Source organism: Syzygium oleosum, unplaced genomic scaffold (assembly GCF_021117445.2).
Source record: "Syzygium oleosum isolate NSW1041296 unplaced genomic scaffold, Sole_v2.1 Sole_v2.19, whole genome shotgun sequence".
Taxonomy (NCBI): Eukaryota; Viridiplantae; Streptophyta; class Magnoliopsida; order Myrtales; family Myrtaceae; genus Syzygium; species Syzygium oleosum.
In genome coordinates, this window is record NW_026607503.1 from 7,045,025 (window position 1) to 7,067,916 (window position 22,892).

The 22,892-nt window shown below is 39.3% G+C and overlaps 2 protein-coding genes across 2 annotated transcripts; one reads left to right on the plus strand and one right to left on the minus strand.

Moving 5' to 3' along the window:
- The first annotated feature begins 1,438 nt into the window (after positions 1 to 1,438).
- On the plus strand, positions 1,439 to 5,740 carry LOC115674002 (biotin carboxyl carrier protein of acetyl-CoA carboxylase 2, chloroplastic-like). Its single transcript, XM_030596289.2, has 7 exons — positions 1,439 to 1,834; positions 3,170 to 3,223; positions 3,310 to 3,470; positions 3,576 to 3,903; positions 4,096 to 4,167; positions 5,345 to 5,410; positions 5,493 to 5,740. The coding sequence occupies exons 1-7, from the start codon at positions 1,712 to 1,714 to the stop codon at positions 5,514 to 5,516; spliced, it is 828 nt and encodes a 275-aa protein (XP_030452149.1). The 5' UTR covers positions 1,439 to 1,711; the 3' UTR covers positions 5,517 to 5,740.
- Positions 5,741 to 7,838: 2,098 nt separating this feature from the next.
- Positions 7,839 to 22,319, minus strand: LOC115674001 (sister chromatid cohesion protein SCC2). The gene is made up of 28 exons (XM_030596288.2): positions 21,870 to 22,319; positions 20,041 to 20,150; positions 19,519 to 19,655; positions 19,353 to 19,446; positions 19,015 to 19,271; positions 18,704 to 18,811; positions 18,470 to 18,581; positions 18,223 to 18,316; positions 17,941 to 18,127; positions 17,424 to 17,855; positions 16,173 to 16,696; positions 15,875 to 16,085; positions 15,746 to 15,796; positions 15,499 to 15,657; positions 15,245 to 15,412; positions 14,457 to 14,756; positions 14,215 to 14,367; positions 13,589 to 13,758; positions 12,656 to 12,764; positions 11,233 to 11,394; positions 11,047 to 11,151; positions 10,748 to 10,978; positions 10,383 to 10,516; positions 10,015 to 10,308; positions 9,504 to 9,933; positions 8,768 to 8,860; positions 8,539 to 8,664; positions 7,839 to 8,417 (listed from the first exon to the last, which is right to left on the minus strand). The coding sequence occupies exons 1-28, from the start codon at positions 22,136 to 22,138 to the stop codon at positions 8,217 to 8,219; spliced, it is 5,421 nt and encodes a 1,806-aa protein (XP_030452148.1). The 5' UTR covers positions 22,139 to 22,319; the 3' UTR covers positions 7,839 to 8,216.
- Between the last annotated feature and the right edge of the window lie 573 nt (positions 22,320 to 22,892).

Here is a 22,892-nt window from a genome sequence, read left to right on the forward strand (position 1 = left end):
CATCATTGCCACGTGTCTCAAGAAAAGTAATAAAATAAGACACATCAACATTTTTCGTTAGTAAATTAGACAATGTTAACTTTAGGACTTGATTAAACCAATTTGACAAGTTTTAGGACTCAATTGCAATTTTTGTAAATTTTAAGACTCAATTACACCTTCATGACAAGTTTTAGGACTTCTAGTGCAGATATCCCAAAAAATTACTATCTTTCCTAATAAGTTACTACATAATATTTTATGTAATATTAGTATAGTCAACTTACACTAGAATTACAAGAAGGAAACAAAACATCAAAAGTTAGAAAACTTTAGGAAAAATGACACAAATGGTTCATGACCTTTGGCTCAATGTGCAATGTAATCCCTAGACTTTTTAATTTGTTTAATGTGATCCATGAATTGTAGCCCAATGTGCAATCTAGTCCATGAACTTTTATTTTATTCAATATAGTCCCTAGATTTTTTGTATATATTCAATTTAGTCCTTGAACAATATGAAATTGTTTAACCTAAACTTGAATTACGGGGGAACAATACTGAACATTTTCATATAATTCAAAGCCTAAATTGAACATGTACCAAAAATTCACGGACTACATTGCACATTGAGCCAAAGTTTATGGATTACATTGTACAAATTAAAACTTCAAATACCAAATTGCACGTTGGGTCAATGTTCATGGACCGTTTATGTCGTTATCCCAAAACGTTACTGTCCATTTGCCAAGGAAATGTGGTCGGTGGTCAATCTTATAATGACCCCGGTAGCCCACTCGCTCACCTAGGCCCACTCAAGTTAACAAAGCCCAAAACATCATCGATAAATATGGACAAACAATTGTTTTCTTGCATTGAGCCTGCTTTGGCCCACTTATGAAGTCTTCCTATGGATTTTTTTTTTGGTGCTAAACCTTTGAATTTTGTCAATTGAGTCTTAAACATTTTCACTTCTTACCAATTGAGTCTATCCAGTCAATTTTGGCCAGAAATCGCTGATGTGGACATCGGCGAGCCACGTGACACTAACGCGGACATTTTTAAAAAATCACGTCATTGCCAAGTAAGATATTAAAAAAAAAAAGTCACGCAGCATTTTCTGTTAGCAAAATTAGATGGTATTAATTTTAAGACTCGGCTGAACCAATTTAACAAGTTTGAGGATTTGATTATACTTTTTGTAAGTTTTAAGACTCAATTATACTTTCGTGATAAGTTTTAGGATTTCTAGTCAATATATCCACACACAAAAAAAAAAACAGAGTGTGTTTTTCCTCCTTGGTAAGGAAAGATCATGGAATTTCCCCGATCGGGAAATAGTCCCAAAAAACAGAAAACGGGACGAAATATTCGGCCGGTTGGATTTGGACCCACCAACTTTGTGGAAAGACGGAACACGTCCGCCTCGTAGTCGCGAGCGGTTCAGCTGATCCTTTGACGGTCGTTCATCATCGTTGTCATCGCCATCGACGCGCATTAAGTAAAACCCCGCCTCCTCCTCCTCCTCTCTCAGCACACACGAAGCTGTCGCGCTCCACGCTCCATTGGAATCGCCGCAAGAAAACCCTCTTCGATCTCATCGCCTTCCCTCCTTCTCCAAGACATTGTCTCCGCAACGAGATCTTTTCCCATACCCATCACAAAGCTCCCGCCGCATTGCGAGCGAATACCGGCATACCCAGCTGCTCGAATCGGCCGCCATTTCGTCCCGATGGCTTCGCACGCGGTTCCCTGCCCGAAATCTGCCTCGGTAGCTCGATCGGGGACGAGCCCGCAGACCCCGAGGCAAAATGTGGGGAAGATCTCGTTTCCTCTGTACTCTTTCGGGTTTCAGGTGATTCCGTTTGTTCCCAGAGACATTGCGACTTTAGTCATTCCATTGTTCTTTGTCTTGTCCGCTTCCCGATTTTACTGGTATTGCTAGCTTCTAATTCGTTCGATTTAATTTGGTCTAGCAATGGATTTTTGAGTTTTCTGCATGAAGTTTGGGTTTTGTGTTGGGTTCCATATTACTGTCTGTGGGGCGGCGACCATTTGAATCTTTGATACTTAGATCACTTTTGCATCGCCAAACTTATTTGCTCTTTATTCAAACTGTACGCCTTTGCTTTAGTTTTTTTTTTTTTTTTTTTTTGGTAAGAACCTTTGCTTTAGTTTTTTTTTTTTTGGTAAGGTAAGTAATCTTTGCTTGAGTTGCAGTCTTAATTATCTAAGAAACTTGCGATCGCAAGCTGAACTTCATCGACTGCCGATTCTAGCTGGCATTATGTACATAGGAGCGCATTACTATTAAAAGCCGCAGATATGAATAGGTGTAGTCAGATTCCACATCAGCAGAATATATCTGCACATTTCATCGTCAATGATCATTTGCTAGCGTGTGCATTGTGTTGATTTAGCTTTATCTACTTGAAAAAGCGTCGAATGGTTTTATAGTTCGGGATGGAATGGAGAAGTTTCCCAAAATGTAAGGGCTTTTCAGGTAAATACATTGTAATTTAATTTACCCTTTCGAGGAAATTACCTTTGGCCTTTCAAGAACAAAGAGGATACTGTCGACTTTTGTATAAGTTAGATTGTTCATTTTTTGAGTTTTTTATTCACAGAAAGGTCATTGAGTCACAATGGATCTTTGTTAGATTTGGTAGACTCTGTCCCCTGTATTTAATTTTGAACTGTATCTGGTTTGGTAACTCTTTGTTAGATTTGATAGACTGTATCTACTAGTTAGGTTTTGTCAATTTAAAACCCAGTTCTTTAAGGTCCCCAAAATAAGTCTTTCAAAGCACCAATGTGCTTCCTAAAAGCCCGCTTCAGAATGTAGTGACTTATACAGTGTTTTGGCCTTGAAGTGCTATCGGACACCTTAAGAGAGCTAAAGTAGCTCTAAACTGACGTCACACTGCACTTGCAATTTCTATAGCCCACTTAGTTATTTCTGTATTCATAGAATGTATCAGCTGATCATGTCGTTTAGTTATTCTCTCTCAAGGGACCGCTTGTCAGAGGACTTTTCGCAATATACACCTGTTGACATTCTGTTCTTAAAATAATACTGTTATACCTCCACTTATCTATCGAAATTTTTTTGATCTGACGAAGATATAGGCAAGACTATTCGGCTTTTGACCCTGTGACTCATCTTCTGAACACTGTTTGGAATTTGCAGTGGCCTAACAGGAAGCGTTTAACTGCATTAAAAGTGAAGGCAAAGCTGAATGAGGTGAGCTTGTTACAGTAAGATAGAAGGCTAACATTCAAAACGAATTTAATTCTAAGTGTCTCCTTACTCTACTTTCTGGAATTAAGGTAACCGCTGAGAAATCCTCTAACTCTGGACTTGATGCAAAGTCCGGAGCCACTATATCAAAAGAAAGCAATGGTTCTGCAGCAAAACTTGGCAGTGAAAAAATCGTTCCAGATGCATCATCAATATCGGCATTCATGTCTCAAGTTTCTAATCTTGTCAAGTACGTAAAAATGAATTATTTGGGCCCAAATGCACTCCTATGTTACTTAACAATCAGGATCAAGAAGCACCTAATAATTATTTAGACCTGATTCCTATTGATCAGGCTTGTGGATGCAAAGGATATTATGGAATTGCAGCTGAAGCAAATGGATTGTGAGATCACTATAAGGAAGAAAGAAGCAATACAGCAGCCACTGGCAGCTGCTTCAGTGGCAGCTCAACCCACACCAGTTTCCCATGCCATGTTTTCACCTCCACCTTCAGCAGCTCCAATTCCTGCTCTTTCAGCCGCTCCAGCTGGTTCTGGTCCTGCAACACCTGCATTACCCGCCCTTGTAAAACAAAGCAGCTCTTCTCATCCCCCTCTCAAATGTCCCATGGCTGGAACTTTTTACCGGTCTCCTGGTCCTGGTGAACCTCCATTTGTCAAGGTAAATCGGGCTACATTTCTAGAATTATCTGGTTTTTTAGGAGCAGTAAATATCTTATTTGGATACTTACCTTTTTGTAATTTCAAAGCTTCCTTCAATGCTGTGCATGTAAACTCTACTTTTGATCCAACTACGTTTAGCCAATTGAATTAGAAATGAAGAAATCTCCTCTGACATCAATTCTCCTTCCAGGTCGGAGACAAAGTACAGAAAGGCCAGGTGGTGTGCATTATTGAAGCCATGAAGTTGATGAACGAAATTGAGGTATGTAGAAATTTATTTTTATCCTTTTCCCATTCAAATTCTGGACAAGGATATATGACAGAGGCTATCACTTTTAGTTGAAGGTCCCTCCCCAGCACTAAAAGAAATTACTTACAAAAAATAAGTGACCTCCCTTTCTTTTGGTTCAGCTTTCTTTGGTGATCACTTCTGTTTCTAAACCTTGAACAATAGTGAACCCATTGTACTATCCGTGGCCCATCATAGATGACCTGTCTCAATTGGCCAACTAGTGGGTGTGTTGCATTTCAAATATTAAGCCGATGAACCTAATGGTCTATCCTTCAAACAACGATCATCATCACCGCCAAAGGCTCTTTTAGTGTTTATAGACCTGCACTATTCCAATCAGCCGATTCAACCAATTGAACTAAGTGGCCTTTTGTGCGGTCCGATTTTAGTATGCAACATGTTATGGTCAAAAGATCAACCAAAAGTTACTCGGGTTGACATAGTCAAACAGGCGAAGTGATCAATCTTGTTTGACCGGATTTGGCTATTTTAGAAAGTGGAAGGTTGTGGGAAGGGCAGGAATCAAGCTTCTGCCCTCAAGGGATGTCCACACAAACTCAACCTCGAGCTATGATTTCTTTCCTGGTTATATGGGAAACTATTAATTTCCAATGAAATTGACCTCTTCTGAAGTGTAACTTTGCGTTTTGGGAGAGTTGAACCTACAGCCAAAACCTCTTTTTAGGTCGTGTTGACTATGCGGAATCGGTGTTCATATGTGTGTCATTTAGCTACATAATAATGATAAACATGATCACATCCCTTTAAACGAATTGGCTGCAATGGTTGAACGGCAATATGCCAGCTTTAGTGGACTGGCCACATATGAACAGCCTAAATGTAACATGCAAGATGACCGGCCACAGATTTTTGTCGATACAGAAAAACATTATCTTTTGGATGAGTAATTAAGTTTATTATGCTCTAGTATACACACACACATACATAGAGAGAGAGCATAATAAGTTCTTTTTGCTCAAAATGAATATTGCGACATAGTAATGCAATCTCGCTGCTTGCGCTACTTTTCTTTTTCTTCTTGTGTTCTCAAGCTCAAACGTTGGTATTTTGACACCTGACTGTTCCGGCAACGGATTTATAATTTTGCTTTGTAGTTTCACTAATCTCTGGTTTTATGGTTTCTCAGGCTGATCAGACTGGAACAGTAGCTGAAATATTGGCAGAGGACGGTAAACCAGTCAGTGTAGATGTGGTAAGTTCTCTCTTCACTGCACTCGTTCACGTGGCAGATACGGTCACGGACTCAGTCCTAACATCTGTTTCGCGATGTGCAGCCTCTCTTTGTCATTGTACCGTGAACTTGACAAGACACATGGCGCTCTTCTCAACTTGGCCGCGCACGCCACGATCCTCATCCCTTCAGTAATCTGCTATGAAGCGTTCCTTGTCCTTGGGTCTTTTTGTCCAGTATTTAATTAGTAGAGACGCATAGGTCGAGATGTAACCTTTTCAAAAGTTGCTTTAAATTTTTTTCAGACAGTTTTGGGCCGAACAATAAAATGTTCTTGCTTCGCGTCCTTTTGCACAAGCAGCACTTTTTTACCTAGACCTGTCAAAATGGGTCACTATAATTTTAAAGAGCCCATCTTAAATGGATCTTAAAGTTTTAAACTTAACATAAATAGATTTAAATGGATCGAGTGTAAAATCCATTTCCAATCCACCTATTAGGTCCAGACACACTTTCTCCTTTTTTATAAAAATATATTTTTAAAAAAATCGAAATTATTTTTTATATTTTATTTTTTGCTCTTTTTCTTTTATTTTTATTTTTTTTTCTTTTTTCTTTATTTCCGGCCAATTGCTGTGGCTGACAATCGGCCACAAGGGAGGGACAACCTTGCCAGAGGCCGGCAAAGCTCGAGCTCACTAGCCTCGGGCAAGGCTCCGCCTTACCAAATCCGGCGAGGTCAAACTTGCCCAATTCCGACGAGCCCAAGGCCTCGCCTAGTGAGGCTCTGCTCGCCGAAATCGGGCGAGTTCGAGGCTCGCTTGAGGCCGACGAGGCCTCGGCCTCGCTAGATCGGCGAGCTCATCCTCACCTATGGTCGGTCGCCAACCATCGCCATGGCCGGCCATCGTCCAAAAAAAAAAGGAAAATGAAAAAGGAAAAATAATTAAAATTTTGATTTTTAAAAATAAAAAATTATTAAAATGAAAGCACAAAGTAAAATCAAATCAGATTTTAAATACCAAATGTCGGAAAATATTTTTTAGTTCATTTTTAGATTATTCCAAACATTGGAAATTTTTTTATTTTCTTGGATAATGACTTCATGGAAAATGTTTTCTAGAAATGTTGAATTTTTCGCAAAACAAACAGCACCTTAATTTTCAAAAAAAAAATTATAAAAATTGTTCATTAGCTTCGTATTGTATGAAAATGTTTTAGCAGTATAATTTTTAAAAAAAAGTTAAAAGAAACAAGTTTTCCTATATTGGGCTAAATATAAAAGTGTTTTAACAATATGAGTCAGGTCTGATATGGGTCGAGATATTTACAGTGCGTTTGGCAACTATTCTGTTTCCAAAAACTGATTCTGCTCATAAATTATTATTTTTTATCCCGTGCCCGGGAACAATTTATAAGCATTTAAAGGCATTTGATAACTGCCCAAAATTTCTATTCTTGAAATGGAAAAAAAACAGAAATGCATTTGGTAACTGCACAAAACTTCTTTTTGTTAATAATTTTTTTTTTCTTCCCCTTCCCCTTCCTTGGCCATGGCCAGGTCACCAGCACCGGCGATCGACCACAAGCCAAGGCCGGCAAGGGCGTCGCGGCCCTCGCCGGCTCTGGCTAGACCCTCACCACCGCCCTCGCCAAATCCGACAAGGGCGGCGGCAGCTAGCAGCCTGGGCGAGGGCTGCCCTCGGTAGCCTTGGTGAAGGTCGCCCTCGCCGAATCTGGCGAAGGCAGCAGCGAGGGTCGCCCACGCCTAATCTGGAGAGGGCCGTTACATCCTCGCTGGCTCTGACCAATCGCCGATTGCTGACGGCCAGTGACCGACCACAAGCCAAGAAGAAGAAGAAAAAATTATTTTCCATTTCTGATTCTTGTTCCCAAAATCAAAAATCAATTTTTTTTTACTTCTTGATTATATTCCAAAACTGATTCTAAAAATAAAATTTTGCAAATTTGTGCTCGGAAACAAAAAATTTAACAAACAGATTTATGTTCCAAAACTGATTCTGAAAACAAAAAAATAGAAATAGTTATTATTTGGCCAATTGCCAAACACGCCCACATTACAAATAAATGGGTTAATGGGTCAATTTGGATCGGACCATTAATAACCCGACCCACCTGTTTAACAGGTCTTGCTACCTTTGTTTTTTCTTGTGCAATCTCGACCAACTCTATTCTTACTCCCGACCGCAGTATAACGTGATGTAACAGACCAATTTCATTACGAGGCAGGTCAACTATTCTGCAAACCATCAAGCCCTTTCAGCAGATTGGCACTAGACAAAAAAGTGTCAGTGCAACAAGTACAAATTGCAAGTACAGTAAGCTGCTGCAGCCGACAATGTGAATGATTTTCACCCGGAGCCGAAAGGGGACAAAGAACGAAATCAGATGTCCATTCGGAACAATATACAAATAGAGCAAACTTGCCGGAAAGCAGAAAATCGACTTTGACTATACATTGTGTTCCAATACAACATGGAGTTTGAATTTTAGGAACTGACATAAAATGTGCTACGATACATCTAGTTCCCCCACAGAAACAGATATTTACAACGACAACAAAATTGCTCGAGACTACTCTAGCAAATTTCAATTTTGTTAACATAAAGAATAATCGCCTGCCACTGTAATGCCTAAAACTGGAAATCGGACAATTGAACAGAGTACCTTCAAGAGCCAGAAGAACCCTAGACTCTTTTGGCACTTCCATTTCCCTTTTCCAGAATTCTATCAATTTCTACTGTTGTCATATCCTAATTATTTTCCTACTAAATGTACATGTCAGCCTACCTGTTATTTACAAGTGTTACCTCAACCTGCTCCTCGTGACTCTCCTTCCGCTATTAGTTAGACGTACCCTGCCTCCTGACCAGTTGTCATCGTCCTCATCCTCGTCATCATCCCCACCGCGTCTAGAACCTCTTCTAGAGGCAGGCCGCTTTGGTTTGATGTTCGCTGTGTAAGCAGAGTAATCGATGGTGTCTTCCCTCAAAGCACTCTTAAATTCCTGCAGTATCAAAGCCATTCAGATGTCCAAAAATTAGGTCACAAGCACAGTAATTGCACTAAGGCATACATGAATAAGGCAAAGACAGAAGGCTCTGGACCTCCATCATAATTTAAAGTACCTGATATCTTTCCATGACTTCTTGAGAAGTGGAAGGCAAGTTGGTATGTATTCCACTAATATTAAATGGAATATTCTGCTTGGAGAGAACTTCGCTGGATTTTAGCGTCTCATTTGGAGAAAATGACTGATTTGCAAAGGAAAAAATTGCACCAAATTAAGTTAACAATCCTGTTTTTATCTCAGAAGCACTTTCATAAAGATCACAATTCATCTAACTGAAAGATTACCTGGCACCGAGCATCGTTGAGGCCATAAATAATTTTTAGGTGCCTCTTTAGTTTCAACAGAAGCTGCAATGCCGTAGCAGCTAGACAGTCAACCTGCACACCACAAAGAGATATTAGGCTTCATGACAAACTTCTACCAACTTATATGTCCATATGTAATCAAACATTACAATGAATCCAAGGAAAGGCGACAAGTGGGTACTACCAGAAGCAATGTAGGTGTAGGTAGATTGATATACTTGAAAAGATAGGAAAGTAATTAATTATTTCATTTATTTAGAGATCAGTAGTTCTTTTAGGAGTCATTGGGTGGGCCTGGCCAGGCTGCCCAAGCCTGTCCATAATCCATAATGTGTATTGAGATACTACGAGCCAGGCAGGGCTGGGCCAGGCCTGGGACAAAGTTGGGCAGGCTGAGCCTTTTACAGCTAGGCCATTGCCGAGCCAACCATTTGTCCTTTGAGCGTCTTAAACCTGGGCCGCCATGTGGACTGCACAGCCCGTTGATTGGGTCTAGTGGTTATCAAGATCATAGAGCGGGCCTTTTAATGTAAGGCCATTGCTCAAGCCCAACATTTACCTTCAGTCCTCTCAGACCTGGGCCAGCCCTACAGGCTGTCCACATATTCATCAGGTCTAGTGGTCATCAGGATCATAGAGGAGAGGGTACTCCTCTACCTATTTACTCTTCCAGGCTACAATAAGAGAAAGCCAAGGCTAGAATTTTCATAATTACCTGGATTTTCTGCATACCATCCTCAGAAAAGCTAGAAAATTCACCAGACCCACTAAATTGGGGCTTTGCCTCCTCAAAATTAGAATTGTGCAAATTGAACTGATTTGATAGCTGTGGTGGGATACTGCCATTCAAGTCAACTGATGTCGTATGATTGAAAAAAGGCTGATAAGCCAACTCTTGGTATGTGCCATTCAAATCCAGGGATCGTACATTACTGAAGACAGGTTGAGAAGCTGGCCATTGACTAATCCCACTCCCTTGTACCACATCCTGGCTGTCTCTTGGTAACGATCTTGAACAAAATGCCTTTAAATTTGCCTCAATGGCCCCAGTCCGAACTTGCATTACTCGATTTATCGTATAAATCAAATAGAGTGGCTCATCGGGTGTCGTAAACGGCAATGAAGCAAGAATCTCTGTGCAGTGCCTGTGGAATTAAATCAACATTCATGTTATATATACTCCTTGCCACAAACAAACTCAGTGCAAGCATCAGTAATGAACTCACATCAGAAAAGGAACAACTGTATCATTCCATATTGGATTATCAAATTTGCGCACAATTGAGGACATAAACTTGTTCCTGGAAACCCGATTTCCGCGAATTAGTTTGTAGATCCTTGAAACTCCAAGCCTTGCTTGAGCAAATGAGATACCATCAGATTTCCCTTTCATACTTCCAGGACCCTTATGAGGGACATTCTCGCTCCCACCATTAGAGGAACCATCACTAATAATTTGTATAAAAATAAAGGACATTTGCAGCCCATCCCCTAAACGACTTTCGAAAAAAGCAGGATACCTGAAAAGAAGTACATATTAATCAAAAGTCCTACATTTGAAACCATCAAAATCATTCTCATTGTTACCACTTACTTCTCATTCATGTTCATCAGCAAATGATGAGCCAACTTTGCATTTACCTCCAGTGGATCAGTTTCAAGCGCTATAAGGTATGGAACACATGTAATGGGATGCACAAGACCTTGACGCAAAACCACTTCCACAATCTGCATTAAACAGTGACGATGCTCAAAATTCAAGTGCGCAGAAATGGCTGTGAAAAACAGAAAACTTGCATAAGGTAAATCATGCTTACAATAATGGCAAAGAAAGAAATCAAGCTTACAATGAGCACCACAAGATGTTCTCTCTCACTCATATCAATCAGCTATTAAAATTTCTAAACAAAGTCAACTTGAAAGCATTTCTGCAGTGAAGTGCTGATTTCAAGTTCTCACCTTGAGGGCAGTCTGACGAACTTGTTCAGTTTGGTCTAAGCATCTCTCCAGTATCCTATCCCAATAGAGTTGAACTATACCACCACACATGTTAGTATCTCCTGCACCAGCAGCAACAGGAACGCTCTGACTGCTTTCATTGGTGCAATTTGCCTCGTTAGTTGTAACCTCTGTTCCCATTTGAGCTTCAGCATCCAGAAGATATTCATACAAATTTTGGAGAGCTTGCATCTGGTTGGAAGGACAACTTAGTATTACATACCATGAGAGAGGAGAGGTGGCAAACCAGCACAGCATACCTTAATACGAGCATCAGAATCAGAAGACAATGTGGCCTCTATTATTTTGCCTACTTCCTTGTCCAACATAAATTCAGGCCTCGCAATTAAAACAAATCCCAGAGCCTACAAGAATTGTCTTATTATGAGTAACCCTTTCAAAGCTAATTCAAAAATTCAAGAGTCATGAACTAGGAATGTAAGTACCTGCAGAGATCTAATTTTTAAAACAAATTCCTCCTTAAGCAGATACCGTTTGAACAAGCTGAGACTGCTTGCAACATCAATATTCCTGTTACTTGAATAACCCAGTAAAGAATTGCCGTAGCGGATGAGCAATCCAAGACAAAAAAGAGAACGACCCATTTGCTGAAGTTCGAAAAACAAAATACAATTAGTAGAAGCTCATCAAAGGAAGTAGAGAACACATAAGACATGAATGTTAACCTATGCCAATGAAATCATCTTGTAAGTGTTTAAATTGAGTTGAAGAACTACGCCAATGAAACTCAATAAAAATCTGAACTTTGCAAAGAACTACAAAAATTCACTGCGAATTAAGTCAGGTTATGGTAAGAAAAATTCATTGATCTTCTCACAAACAAGACATTCCTTTGTAGATTCCTTCCGAATATCACCTTCACCACATATGCTCCCACGTAAAATGGGTTGACGAGGAAAGTCTACAGATCAATTATTTTGTGGCAATCAAGTAGGAAACTTAGATAGCTCGACTGATAACTAGTTGGCTGATGAACCAGTGAAAGGCATTTACAGCTAATGTTCCTAAGCTGGTTAAAATATGGAACATCTAATCGAACCCTCAGTCCTGACATAAGATCCCCACTTGACACACTAATGTCAATAAATTCAACTTCCCAGGTCCACATCAGCCAATTGGGAAAAAGACGAAGCAATTGAAAAAAACAAAACAGCTGGGATCTAAGTCCTGCACCATTGTCATTCAAGCTTGTTCAGAAACCAAATGCATACTCTAAGTAGATGTATAAATGCAAATTAGAAGCCAGAAAGCTTTTGATATTAGTGGGGTATTAGTATTCAAACTATCCCTAAAAAACCATGATATCTCAACTCCAAGCTGGCTTTCTGGAGTTCTATGGAAAAAGCAGGAAATCTGCGAATTTGCCAATGCTAGCAAATTGAGAAAAAAGTAGTGACTCAGCAAAAAAGAAAACAAAAAATAAAAAAAGGAAACAAAGGAGTAGAATCCAATAACAATGTCTAATATCACAACCATCAGAGACGCAAAACACAAAAAAAAATTCAGACCACACATCCGAACTGGCATGAAAAGGGACTGCTCCATGAGCTTTATGGGGATCCAGCAGCGAGAAATCAACTCAATGAACTTTTAATCAAGTTCCACCTTGCTAAGTAAATGGCAGCAGAGTAGAGCGAAGAAAACAAATCTTAGTTTACAAAATGATGCGACAAAACACTAAGTGGGTATTCAAACAAGTGGACTATGTTCAAGCACCAATCCAGAGCTTCCCACATTGCTTTGTGAACATATATGGCGTATCACTCTTTCTTTATAGCCATTGCATTCTGCATGCCAGACATATTTGCAACAAATTTAAAGTCAATTTTCTCAATTCAAGCTGCTGACCTGCTTGTTCTCAAAGCCCTGCGAGTCCAAATGTTTAAAGAACACCTGTATAAGATACTCAACAACACTAGAACCTTTTCCAGCTACTTTACTCACAGAGCAAAGGCACCTGCAACAATTAAACACATTTATGTAAAATGCATTCGCCACACTGTTTTGAAGAATAAAATAGTATCTGAACTCCAAAACTTACAATCTAGGTGCACACATGACCACTCATATGCAACAGTCAGCGTGTTTAAAACGACCCATCTATTATGAACCAAACACACCCTCCCACCCATTCCCAAGGAAAGGACAGCATATGAAAGAGAGAGAGAGAGAGAGAGCCCACAACGAACCACGGAGGGATGTTTGGATGAGTATCGCTTCCAACCTAGAATAACTTGTAAAGACCGCTGTATAAGAACAATTCAAGCTGGCATATAGAAAAGTTTTAAGAATCTCCTGATCTCCAAACTTGAGTTATCACTTCACTGAATAAAGATCTTTTCTTTTTTCCGTTGGGTGGGTTTTTCCTTTTCTTTCTTGGATTTCCATTTGGTTTCCATATCGCCTCAGGAAGAACCAAATAACCCAAATTAAACTGACTTGTAATAACTACTGTTGAAAAGAAGTATAGATATCCAGTTAAGATAGGAATTGACTGCATCATAAATCATGATGCTAAAGACACTATCTAAAGAGGCAAAATCTAATCAAGGAAAGAAACACAAACAACAAGAAACTGAACTCAACAAAAACTGGTTTTCCTGATTCAGTTCAAGTTAGACAATTTGGGGCTTGATCCAATTCAGGCCATAAAAGAAAAACCTTGATTCAGTTCTTTCCAATTTATGTGCAAAGCCGAACAACTTGGTCATTGATATCCTTAACATCTATTTGTGGCAGTAGAAAGAAAATTACCCAAACGGGCAGGAATTTGAAACTTACTTGATGCACGCATGGACAACCGTTAAAAAAGAATGCCGTACAATCATATGCTTCAAATCTTGCTCTAGTTCTTCAATAACACTTTGAGGTAACTTCCGAAGCAAAGGCAGAACAGCATCAATAATGAAGATGATACTTTCCAGCAATTGTGCCACCACTCTATTGTCACCCTAAAAGTAAACAAACCAATCACACGTCAGTAATGCTTCTTTTGGTTCTCTTCTTCAAGAACTCAGTTTCTATAGAGATTAAAAGACAAAGAAGCATTAACCACAAAGAGGAGCAGAGAGATTTTTCAGTCCGATTCTGAATGTAAAGTGGAATCAATATAAGTAAGTCAAACGGACACATAATTCCAAACCAACCGGATGAGTCTCTACTAGAACACTATGCAGTTCTACCAATGAAAAGGTTTTTCATAGCGTATCTATCAGCAAAGGAGGCAAGTATCTTCTGGCAAATGAAGATTTATTGATTTCAATGCAATGTTTCAGTTGCAGCACCATGTTCTCAGAATAGAACTCATTGAGCATTCTGACTCTGACGGTAGCAACCCACACATTCTCATGGTATGAGAAGACAAAATGTGAAGTAAAAATTAATGACCATAAACTTGTATCTATAACCTGACTCTTGAGATACGGGTGCAAAGTCACCACAAATTGGGAAGGATCGGATGCTGGAGCAAGGAGTGTCGGATCCACAACGCAGAATGCATGCAGAACCATCACGTAAGGAAGTGACCGCACCTCTGCTTCCTCAGTGCTTGATTCCTCCACCTGAAAAAGGTAAAATTCCAAACACAGCTTCAGATCCAATAAAAAGACAGCAACTGCACACAAAAAGATGCACAAGAAGGAAGAGATACCTGCAAAATCTTTTCCAGCAAGCTCTTGCACATTAACTCACAGCGCTTTCGAACTGATGCTAGTAAAACAGGGTTGATTCCAGCAGCTTTTGATGATTGTGGAAGAAAATCAAGTGCTAGATTGCGCTTCATAACAGTCACAAGAAGTTGGAAATTTGGCATCCTCCTCAACATTTGGACTATTTGCTCGGTCTTTTTAGCAACCTCTGATGGAACGGAACTACCGTCACTGTAAATCTGAGTCTGGGAACTGGGTGGTTCCTCAAACCAAAATTCATAAAAAGTCTTGCAGACAAGATCCTGTAAACAAGAGAAGCACAAAAAAAAAAAAGATCATGTGGTGTACTTTCAACAAGATCTTCGGGAGTAAGGATCAACTGAATTATGACCAGTGTGTAAACTATATCCTTTAAGAACTGCTATCATGTAACTATATAATTAATATAATCAATAAGAAAATGCCAGAAGACTTGTTGCTGATGAATGTAAGGTACTAATGAAGAAACTAGATTGGAAAAGACAAATATCATCTATAAAAGAATAGTTTACAAAGCAAGCAAGCATTTTTTAAGCAAAACATAAGAGCTTCCTCTCAGCGATCCAGTCATCGTAGATACCACATAAGAAAATATGAATAATCCAAGTTTTCACTAAAAGTTTAGAACAGAAACTGGAGTTTTTACGTTTAACAATAAAAATACTTTCAAATTAAGAGACGAGCAAGGAAATTACGTTCAGACCAGTAGCTCAAATAAGCAAAGCTAAACTAAGCATAAATTCCTTATTACCTGAATACTAGACTCATCATCACTAACACGAGCAATGATCTCAATGCAAGCACTAGTGAATTCAGAGAAATTAGCATTTGAAGTGCACATGTCCCGGATGATTTTGATAGCTCGTTTTCTGACACTAACTCCAGTGTCTTTAATTCTCTCTGCAACCTTCTCAAAATACTGAAAAGCAAAATGTAATGAGAGATAGATATAACTGCCAGAAGTGTCTTCACAAAAGAATTGGATGGATGAGTACGGTGATTAACCTGTGATCCAACATCAGGATGTGAAGCAATATGCCTACCGACAAGTTCCAATGCTGCTTCTCTCACAGATATAGCAGAATCACAAAACCTCCCTTCAACAGCAAGCTGCACACGTTTGTCACGCAATACCTCTGGGTCGGTCTCCACAATTATACTTACCTGTTATTGTCAAACAAATATCACATGCAACATGTTATCAAAAACTATGTATCCATAGGTCAGTTTGCAAAATAGACTTTTGACTTACCGCTTTTAGAGCCTTGGCCCTTATAATAGGAGAGTTTTCCCTCAGACTTGCCTGAAATCAATCACATTGTGAAAAAGCACACTCATTTGACAAGCTCGCTAAACCTGAAGAGCAGACAAGATTACTAACCAAAAGCATGTGAAGGATCTTATCAAACCCTCTGGAAAAGGAATTTTTTTGTCCCATAGCTAAAGTGATCTCCTTGATACAATCTCTTGTCAAAGTTGAGGAAACAGTACCAGAATCACGCACTACAGTCTTTGACTTCAGTCTAGCAAGATAGTAAAAGAAATTTTCCTGAAATTTTGGATCATCCTTGTACCAAAGGCATAAATAAAACCTGCATGCAAGTAAATCTTACGTCAAGGTAAAAAAAAAAATCAAATGATTGAAAAAGAAAAGACAAGAATTAAAGACGGACACCCACCAACGAACAAAGACATGCACATCGTCAGTGGAACTGGAATCCTGGAGGAAATTAAGAAGAAGCTGCTGAACAACTTCAATATTCGTAATTGAACTAAAAGATTCTGGATTTTGATCAACATGATTTCTTTTGGTGTCCTTGCAATGGGATTTGCAAAATGATTGCAGTACAAGGAGTTGCTTTCTGCAGATGCAAAATTGACAGCTCCAGCTATAATCAGGAACTACATGCTCTCTTGCACCCATGCATTCAGCATGGAACAATCTTCGACAGCTTTGACAGGTAAACAATGATCTCTCTACCCTCCCATCACCACAGACAGAGCAAACATCCTTTGGATAACTTTGGTCAACATTATCACCATCAACTAATTCTCGTAGCAACAAAAACTTGTCCCTCCGGTAAATAACAGCATCATGTTTTAAGCGGGCGGCAATCGTCCCAAGAAGGTCGATGGCCATGGATCGCGCAGCTATATCTTTGGATTTCAGCCCAGCGTTCTGTAGCAGTAGGACACAAAAGACCTGCAAGTAGATCACTGCTTGAGAAGAGGAGAAAAGTACTTTCAATAACAAAAGAAATAACAATTATTCAAGGTCAAGGCTAAGTTGTGACGCACAATGCGGAAGATCATACTAAAAACTAACAGAAACAAATAGTAGTTGTGCTTTGACAACAGCTCTCTAAAACAAACCATTTCTCCAATAGCTGAATAATTAGAAAATGGGTGGTTCACAACGTATGCATAGCACATTTCTCATCAAACTCATCAAAAAATTTAAGACTGTTCGTGAACAAAGAAAATGTATTGCTAAATTATTGGCTTGTTTGGTATGTTTTGCTTTTCCTTTTCCTTGATAAGCAAATAGAAATTAACTAAGAGTACCAGGGGCATTTCATCCCATTTATACAATCGAGCTCAAAGCTAAAAGAGAGCCCATTTACAAGACAACACAACATGTATGTTTTTGTTCATTTAGAACCCGAACATTCTACTAGAGAGTCAATTGCTCAATGATGTAATTACTTTTTTTAGCAGCATTTGATCGCAGTTGTCTATATATCCTCATCCTACAGGTGAATAAACCATGAGGAAAAGCTTTGCAGCTTTCGTTTTTCTTATAAGGTTCTGAGAGGATCTTCTGATATTCATAAATCTCCAAAATGAAATAGCTAAGCAATAAATGCTTTTAAAATGTAGATTGTCCCTATTTCATAACCAAGAAGACTGAGTATTCATATGCACTTTACCTCCAGAATAGGAGCTGAAGCAGGATATTCAGGTAAGTTCAATGTGGTCAGCAAATCCATAACAAGATTTTCCATCATTACTTTTATCTCAGATGCATCCTGAGTCTTTACACTAGTAAATCGCTGCAGAACACGGGACCAGAAAAGACAACACGCCTCTGTGATTGCTTCATGACACTTTGTGAGATAAGTACCATCATGTGAGACTTCCATGATGGAAGTAATGTCAGATGCCTGCCTTAAAACTTCAGGAATGTTAGCACCACAGTGAACTAACTGAATCAGCAGGGCAGTAATCATCTGAATTTGCCTCTGATCTTCATCAGGCAGGTGATAGGCTCGTGTTGCACGCTTAGAGAAAGGCAACTTCCAAAGCAAAAGAAGCATTTCGTCGATGACATAAGCACGATGCTGTGCATACCAATAGAATATCTGTTCCAACCATGAGAATGCTTAGAAGAAGCAAAGGGATACTTTCGACAAAATACACATGTAACTTTGGGACAAAAAGCCATACCCCACTAATTAAAGCAATGGCCTTAAGTTGGAGAAGCTGGATATTATCCACCAAAAACGTTGTAAAGTTTGTTTTCACCAACTGTAGAATGCAACTGTCTGAAAGCTTCTCTATTAACAGTAGATCCTTAAGTAAACCAAGAATAGTACACAGCTTCTGAAGTACTGTACTAGCAGCAGCTGAGACCCTAGAGGACAACAAACAGAAAAAAAAAATGACTCAGAATATCTCAATTGAGATATGTGAAAAGAATCTCCCAAATTAATGTTATAAAAAGCAGACCTATTCACTGTTGATTTCTTTGCTTTCACACTCTTAACAACACGGCGTTTCTTACTGGGACCAATATCTGCATCTGCTTCATCATCTTCATCAGCTGGAATTTAAAACCACATAAAGCATTTTATCAGATAATAAAAGTCATTGAGCCCAAATGTGAAAGAAATAGTTCCAGGGTTCCATGGCATTTCATGGTAAAATAAGTCTCTACTTGAAAGATACACAACAAAACATTCACGAAAAGGCTAACCTTCAGGAGCTCCTTGTTCAACAGGTTTATGCAAAGCGCGGTAGGATGGATCATAGATACACATTATGTCCATTATTTGACGTCGAGAGAATTCAAGAATCCTCTCGATGATCTGCCACAAATAATGCACAATCAATTTCGATGAAGTACTGAAGACTGGAGATGGATAACGTACACTGGGCATAAAGGGAAAACAGTGAAAGGCTAAGAAACTACTTTCGAAGGCAAAACTACCTCTTCACTATAAAGATGCTTTGGCATCTGATTATGAGCCATTACTGCCAGAGCTGCATGTATGGATTCCAAAGCACAGAGGAGGGAGGAAATTGCATCCGGATCTGACTGGAAACACAGAGTACCGTTAATAACAGTAAATTTAAAGAATTACACTTTAGTTGTTTATGTATTTTAGTTAAAAGATAAGAATGGAGCTTATCCCAACAAAGCAGAAGTTGTACGTAATTGAATCAGTTCATATACTGAAATTGCTGGAAGCATAATGAATTTTTTTGTCATCAACACCAAAGATTGCATAGTAAACATACATGATCACACTGATCAATGGACAGGCCTTCTGCTCGATGGATCTGATGATCTAGAACCCTTAATAGTTTAACAAGAGTATCTGCAGGAACTAAATGTAGAAGCTTCTTCGCACGAACTGACATGATTTCATTAACAAGTATCCTAAGATCGGTAATAGGCATTGAGATCCACTCTGCTTCATCTCTATCATCTCCAGAAATCTCAGCTTTGCTACAGATGTCCTCCAACATGTCAGAAAACCTTCCAACCGTATCATCTAAGAAGAGACCTAATGAATTAGTTGCTTTGTAATCGAATGGATGTAAAAAGTTAGATAATTAAATATGAAAAATCAGACCTTGGGATTCAACAGGACTAGGTCCAACATCTCTAGGGATTTCATCACGTACTTTTTTCTTAACCTTTGGTTTCCGAGAAGATGTAGAGACTTCCTGCAAATTCAAAAACATGAATTTGCAAACAAAAAGTCTGTCATGCACAGTTAAAGCAGCATGAACACTTACATTAGCAAGAGCATTATCAAGCTGATTATTTCGATGTAGAGGCAATTCTTTTTGTGCTTGACTTGCATAAGTAACATTAAGTTGAAGAGGCTTCTCGACATGTACTGTACTTTGAAATATGTGCTCTTTGGTATGACCTGAGAAACTTGAACAATGCAATGAACGTTAAGAACAGAAAAGGTACATATATTTAGAAATAACCGCATCCTATAACACTGTTTAAGGCTAACAAGAAGCATTAAATCCAGGGACCTTGTCATAACGCATAAAATGTTGAAGATTAGAAAAAGGAAAAAAATTGAAAAACTTGCAACCCAATCGAGTCTTGCAAGTAACAGATTTGGCAACATAAATTGATTCTTCTAAAGATCAGCTTTGTCCAAAATAAGAAGACTACAAAGAGAATGTCCAAACAAGAAAACAAAGCTTCTAGGTCTATGGGCCAGTAATATAGAAGATGGTCAGATAAAATTAAAAGTAATCCCGTATTGGCAAGAGCAGCAACAGAATATACTGCATTACCTGGAGAAAAGCACTCAAAGGCTTCGGGATTTTGATAAAGAACTTCTTCATAAAGTTTTAATGGCTCCACATAGCTATGCGGTATCACCATCAAATCCTCCCTAAGCTTTCTGGAATAAGGTAAAAAGATAAGTCAACATCAAGCTGAATAGGCCAAATGCTCCCAGAAGTAAAGGAAATCCAAGACCATAAATTCATGAATAAGAGATACAGCAAAAAATGAGGTAGAATTTTAACAGCAGCAAGTTAAATTTCACTGAGGCACTTCCATCTATGATATAGGGACAAGTGATCCTCATCCATCAATAGACTAATAGTCAAACAAAAGCCTATAAAATGCCCTAAAGCCAAAAAGTCACATTGTATGAATTGATCAAACTATCTCACATGATGTATCACAGTATCACTTCACAAATGGCAGCAAATTTTAGCATCTTATCTAAAGATTCGCTTACAAACCTCCTTGACACTTGTTGAGCATCCTTTAATGCTTACTTTCTAAAAAACACACTGCTTTACATAAATATCCCGAAAGCTCATAGAGCCGGTGGGTGCATGGCGGAGAACTATAAAATGATGCTTCATCCATTCCATTCAAACTCAGTATGTTTGGTTGAGGGCAATGTGAGGAAATGAGAGTAAGTATTTACCTAGAAACTTACTTTTGTTGTCTAGGTGGATAAAATGAGAGGTGAACGGGTGGAAATGATCGGAAGTATTTCCTTGGGCCCACCGTCAATTTCCCTCCAAAAGTGGAAGGAAATGGAGGAAATTGCTTCAACATAGTTTTTTTTTCCAATTTTTCCGTTCACTCCTATTTCGAAATAGAATAGGACAAAGGAGGTTACATCAATCACTGACTCTGTTTCCCTCCATACCATCTCCTCAATGTGCATCCAAACAAGAAAAAGGAAATCAAAATCTCCTTTCTCTTCCCTTTTTTTCCTTACGTCCTTGATTTAGATAATGATTTCGATATAATAGCTTATGAAAAGAAAGTATGTTTAAGACTAGTGTTCTTCGATGTGAAAACTACTAAGCTCCTAAGCATGAAAAGCACGATAAGAACTAGCTAATCATATGGCTCGTATTGCAGATATTATAGCAATTTGCTATCACTGATTCGACCAGGAGAGATATCCTGGGGAAAAGCTACAACTGTATAACATATCCCCAATAAAACTAGCACGCCCTAAAATAACAGGAACTGTCACGCTTCCAACAGTACAATCCTCAAAACACCATCATCCTCTAGAATAATCTGAACATCGACTTAGTCACAAACACAACCATACCTAATCAAACATATAAACAAAATCCACATTGCCGAGGCGCATCACAAGGTGACAAAAGACAACCACGAAACTCGAGATAAGATACTAAAAGCTGCAGAGTTATCGCCATCTGTGCACGGCTCGACAAATTAGAATTTAGATTTCACAAAATATAGCATTCGTCTGTCACATTGCAAATGCCAGCAAATCATGATCTCCAAATTTAAAGTGAAAAGTCCAGAAAAAACAACAAATTTCCAACATTCGCTCGGCCGGTATAAGTGCAGAATTCTGACGTTATGAAGTCGTTAATTCACCATGCCTGTCCATTAACCCACACTCACCGAAGTAAAATAGAAGAGAAAAAGCAGAACACGATCATAAAAAGAACTACGCCAACTGCCGAAGCTGGAAAAATAAGTAGAAGCCGAGTCGCCTGGTAATTTCAATTTCCTCAATAAGAAAGAGAGACGGATAAGAGAAAAACTCTGGAACGCAACTTCAGCTCAAGGACAGTCGAGAAGAGGCCGAGCGAAAGGAAATGCAAGCACTCACAAGTAAGAGACATCGGCGTTGCGAAGCAGATCAGCGATTTTGCTCGACTGAGCGAGGACGTCGACGCGATTCAAGCTCCTCCGGGGGAACGAACCGGCGGCGGCGCTCCGCTCGTCGAACAGCCGCAGCTCCTGATCGGACGCGCCGAAGAACACCGGGAGCGAGGGCAGCGGGAGGCACGAGGCCACATCGGAGTGCACGGTGTTCGACAGCCCGATGCCTCGGTAGCTCCAGCCGGGACCCGAGCTCGGACCGACCGGGTTGCTCATCGGCGGCTGACGAATCTGCGATTCCGCGGGCGGCGCGCGGGCTCCGGGCGGTGGCGGGGGCGCAATTCGGAGGAGATCCGGGAGCGACTTCGGCTTGTGTGGAGTCGCGGGAGAGAGAAGGGGGGGAATCGGAGCCCTAGAAACGAGAGAAAATTGGATGATGTAAATGGCGGGGAAAATGAATTAAGGGCAAAATGCTCGTCCCGCAGTGTTTCTTATTTTTTCTATTTTCTTTTTTTCCGGGAAAAAGAAAAGGAAAAAGACGGAAGAGGGAATTTTTTTTTTTGTATTCAAGCGTGGACAAAAGGGGTGCGTTGAAGTTACGTGTTTGCCCTTGAGAGCGTATCGAAGTTACGTATTTGCCCTTCACTACTGCATTAGGCAAGTGTTTTAGCTTAGCTTGTGATTAGGGTGAGCTCGTTAGCCTTAGTTTTCTCGGGCCAATACATTATTATATGGTGAGTTTTATCTTTCCAAATTCTTTTTTTTTTATTAAGGTTGATTGAGAGTTTTGTAATAAAGGTTTGGCCAGTTGAGTAGAGTCGAAAAAAGAGATGGTTGGATCGAAATAAATCTCCAAAAAAACAAAAGGTAAGTTTTTTAAATCCATCGTGAGAAATAATTAGAAAGACTATATAATTGGAATGATATAAAGAAATTGAATTTTTGCTTGAGCTCAACTCTAATAAAAAATCAAGATAGTCGAGCTTGACTTAACTCGAGTCAATAACAACCGGTTTATAAATGAACTTGA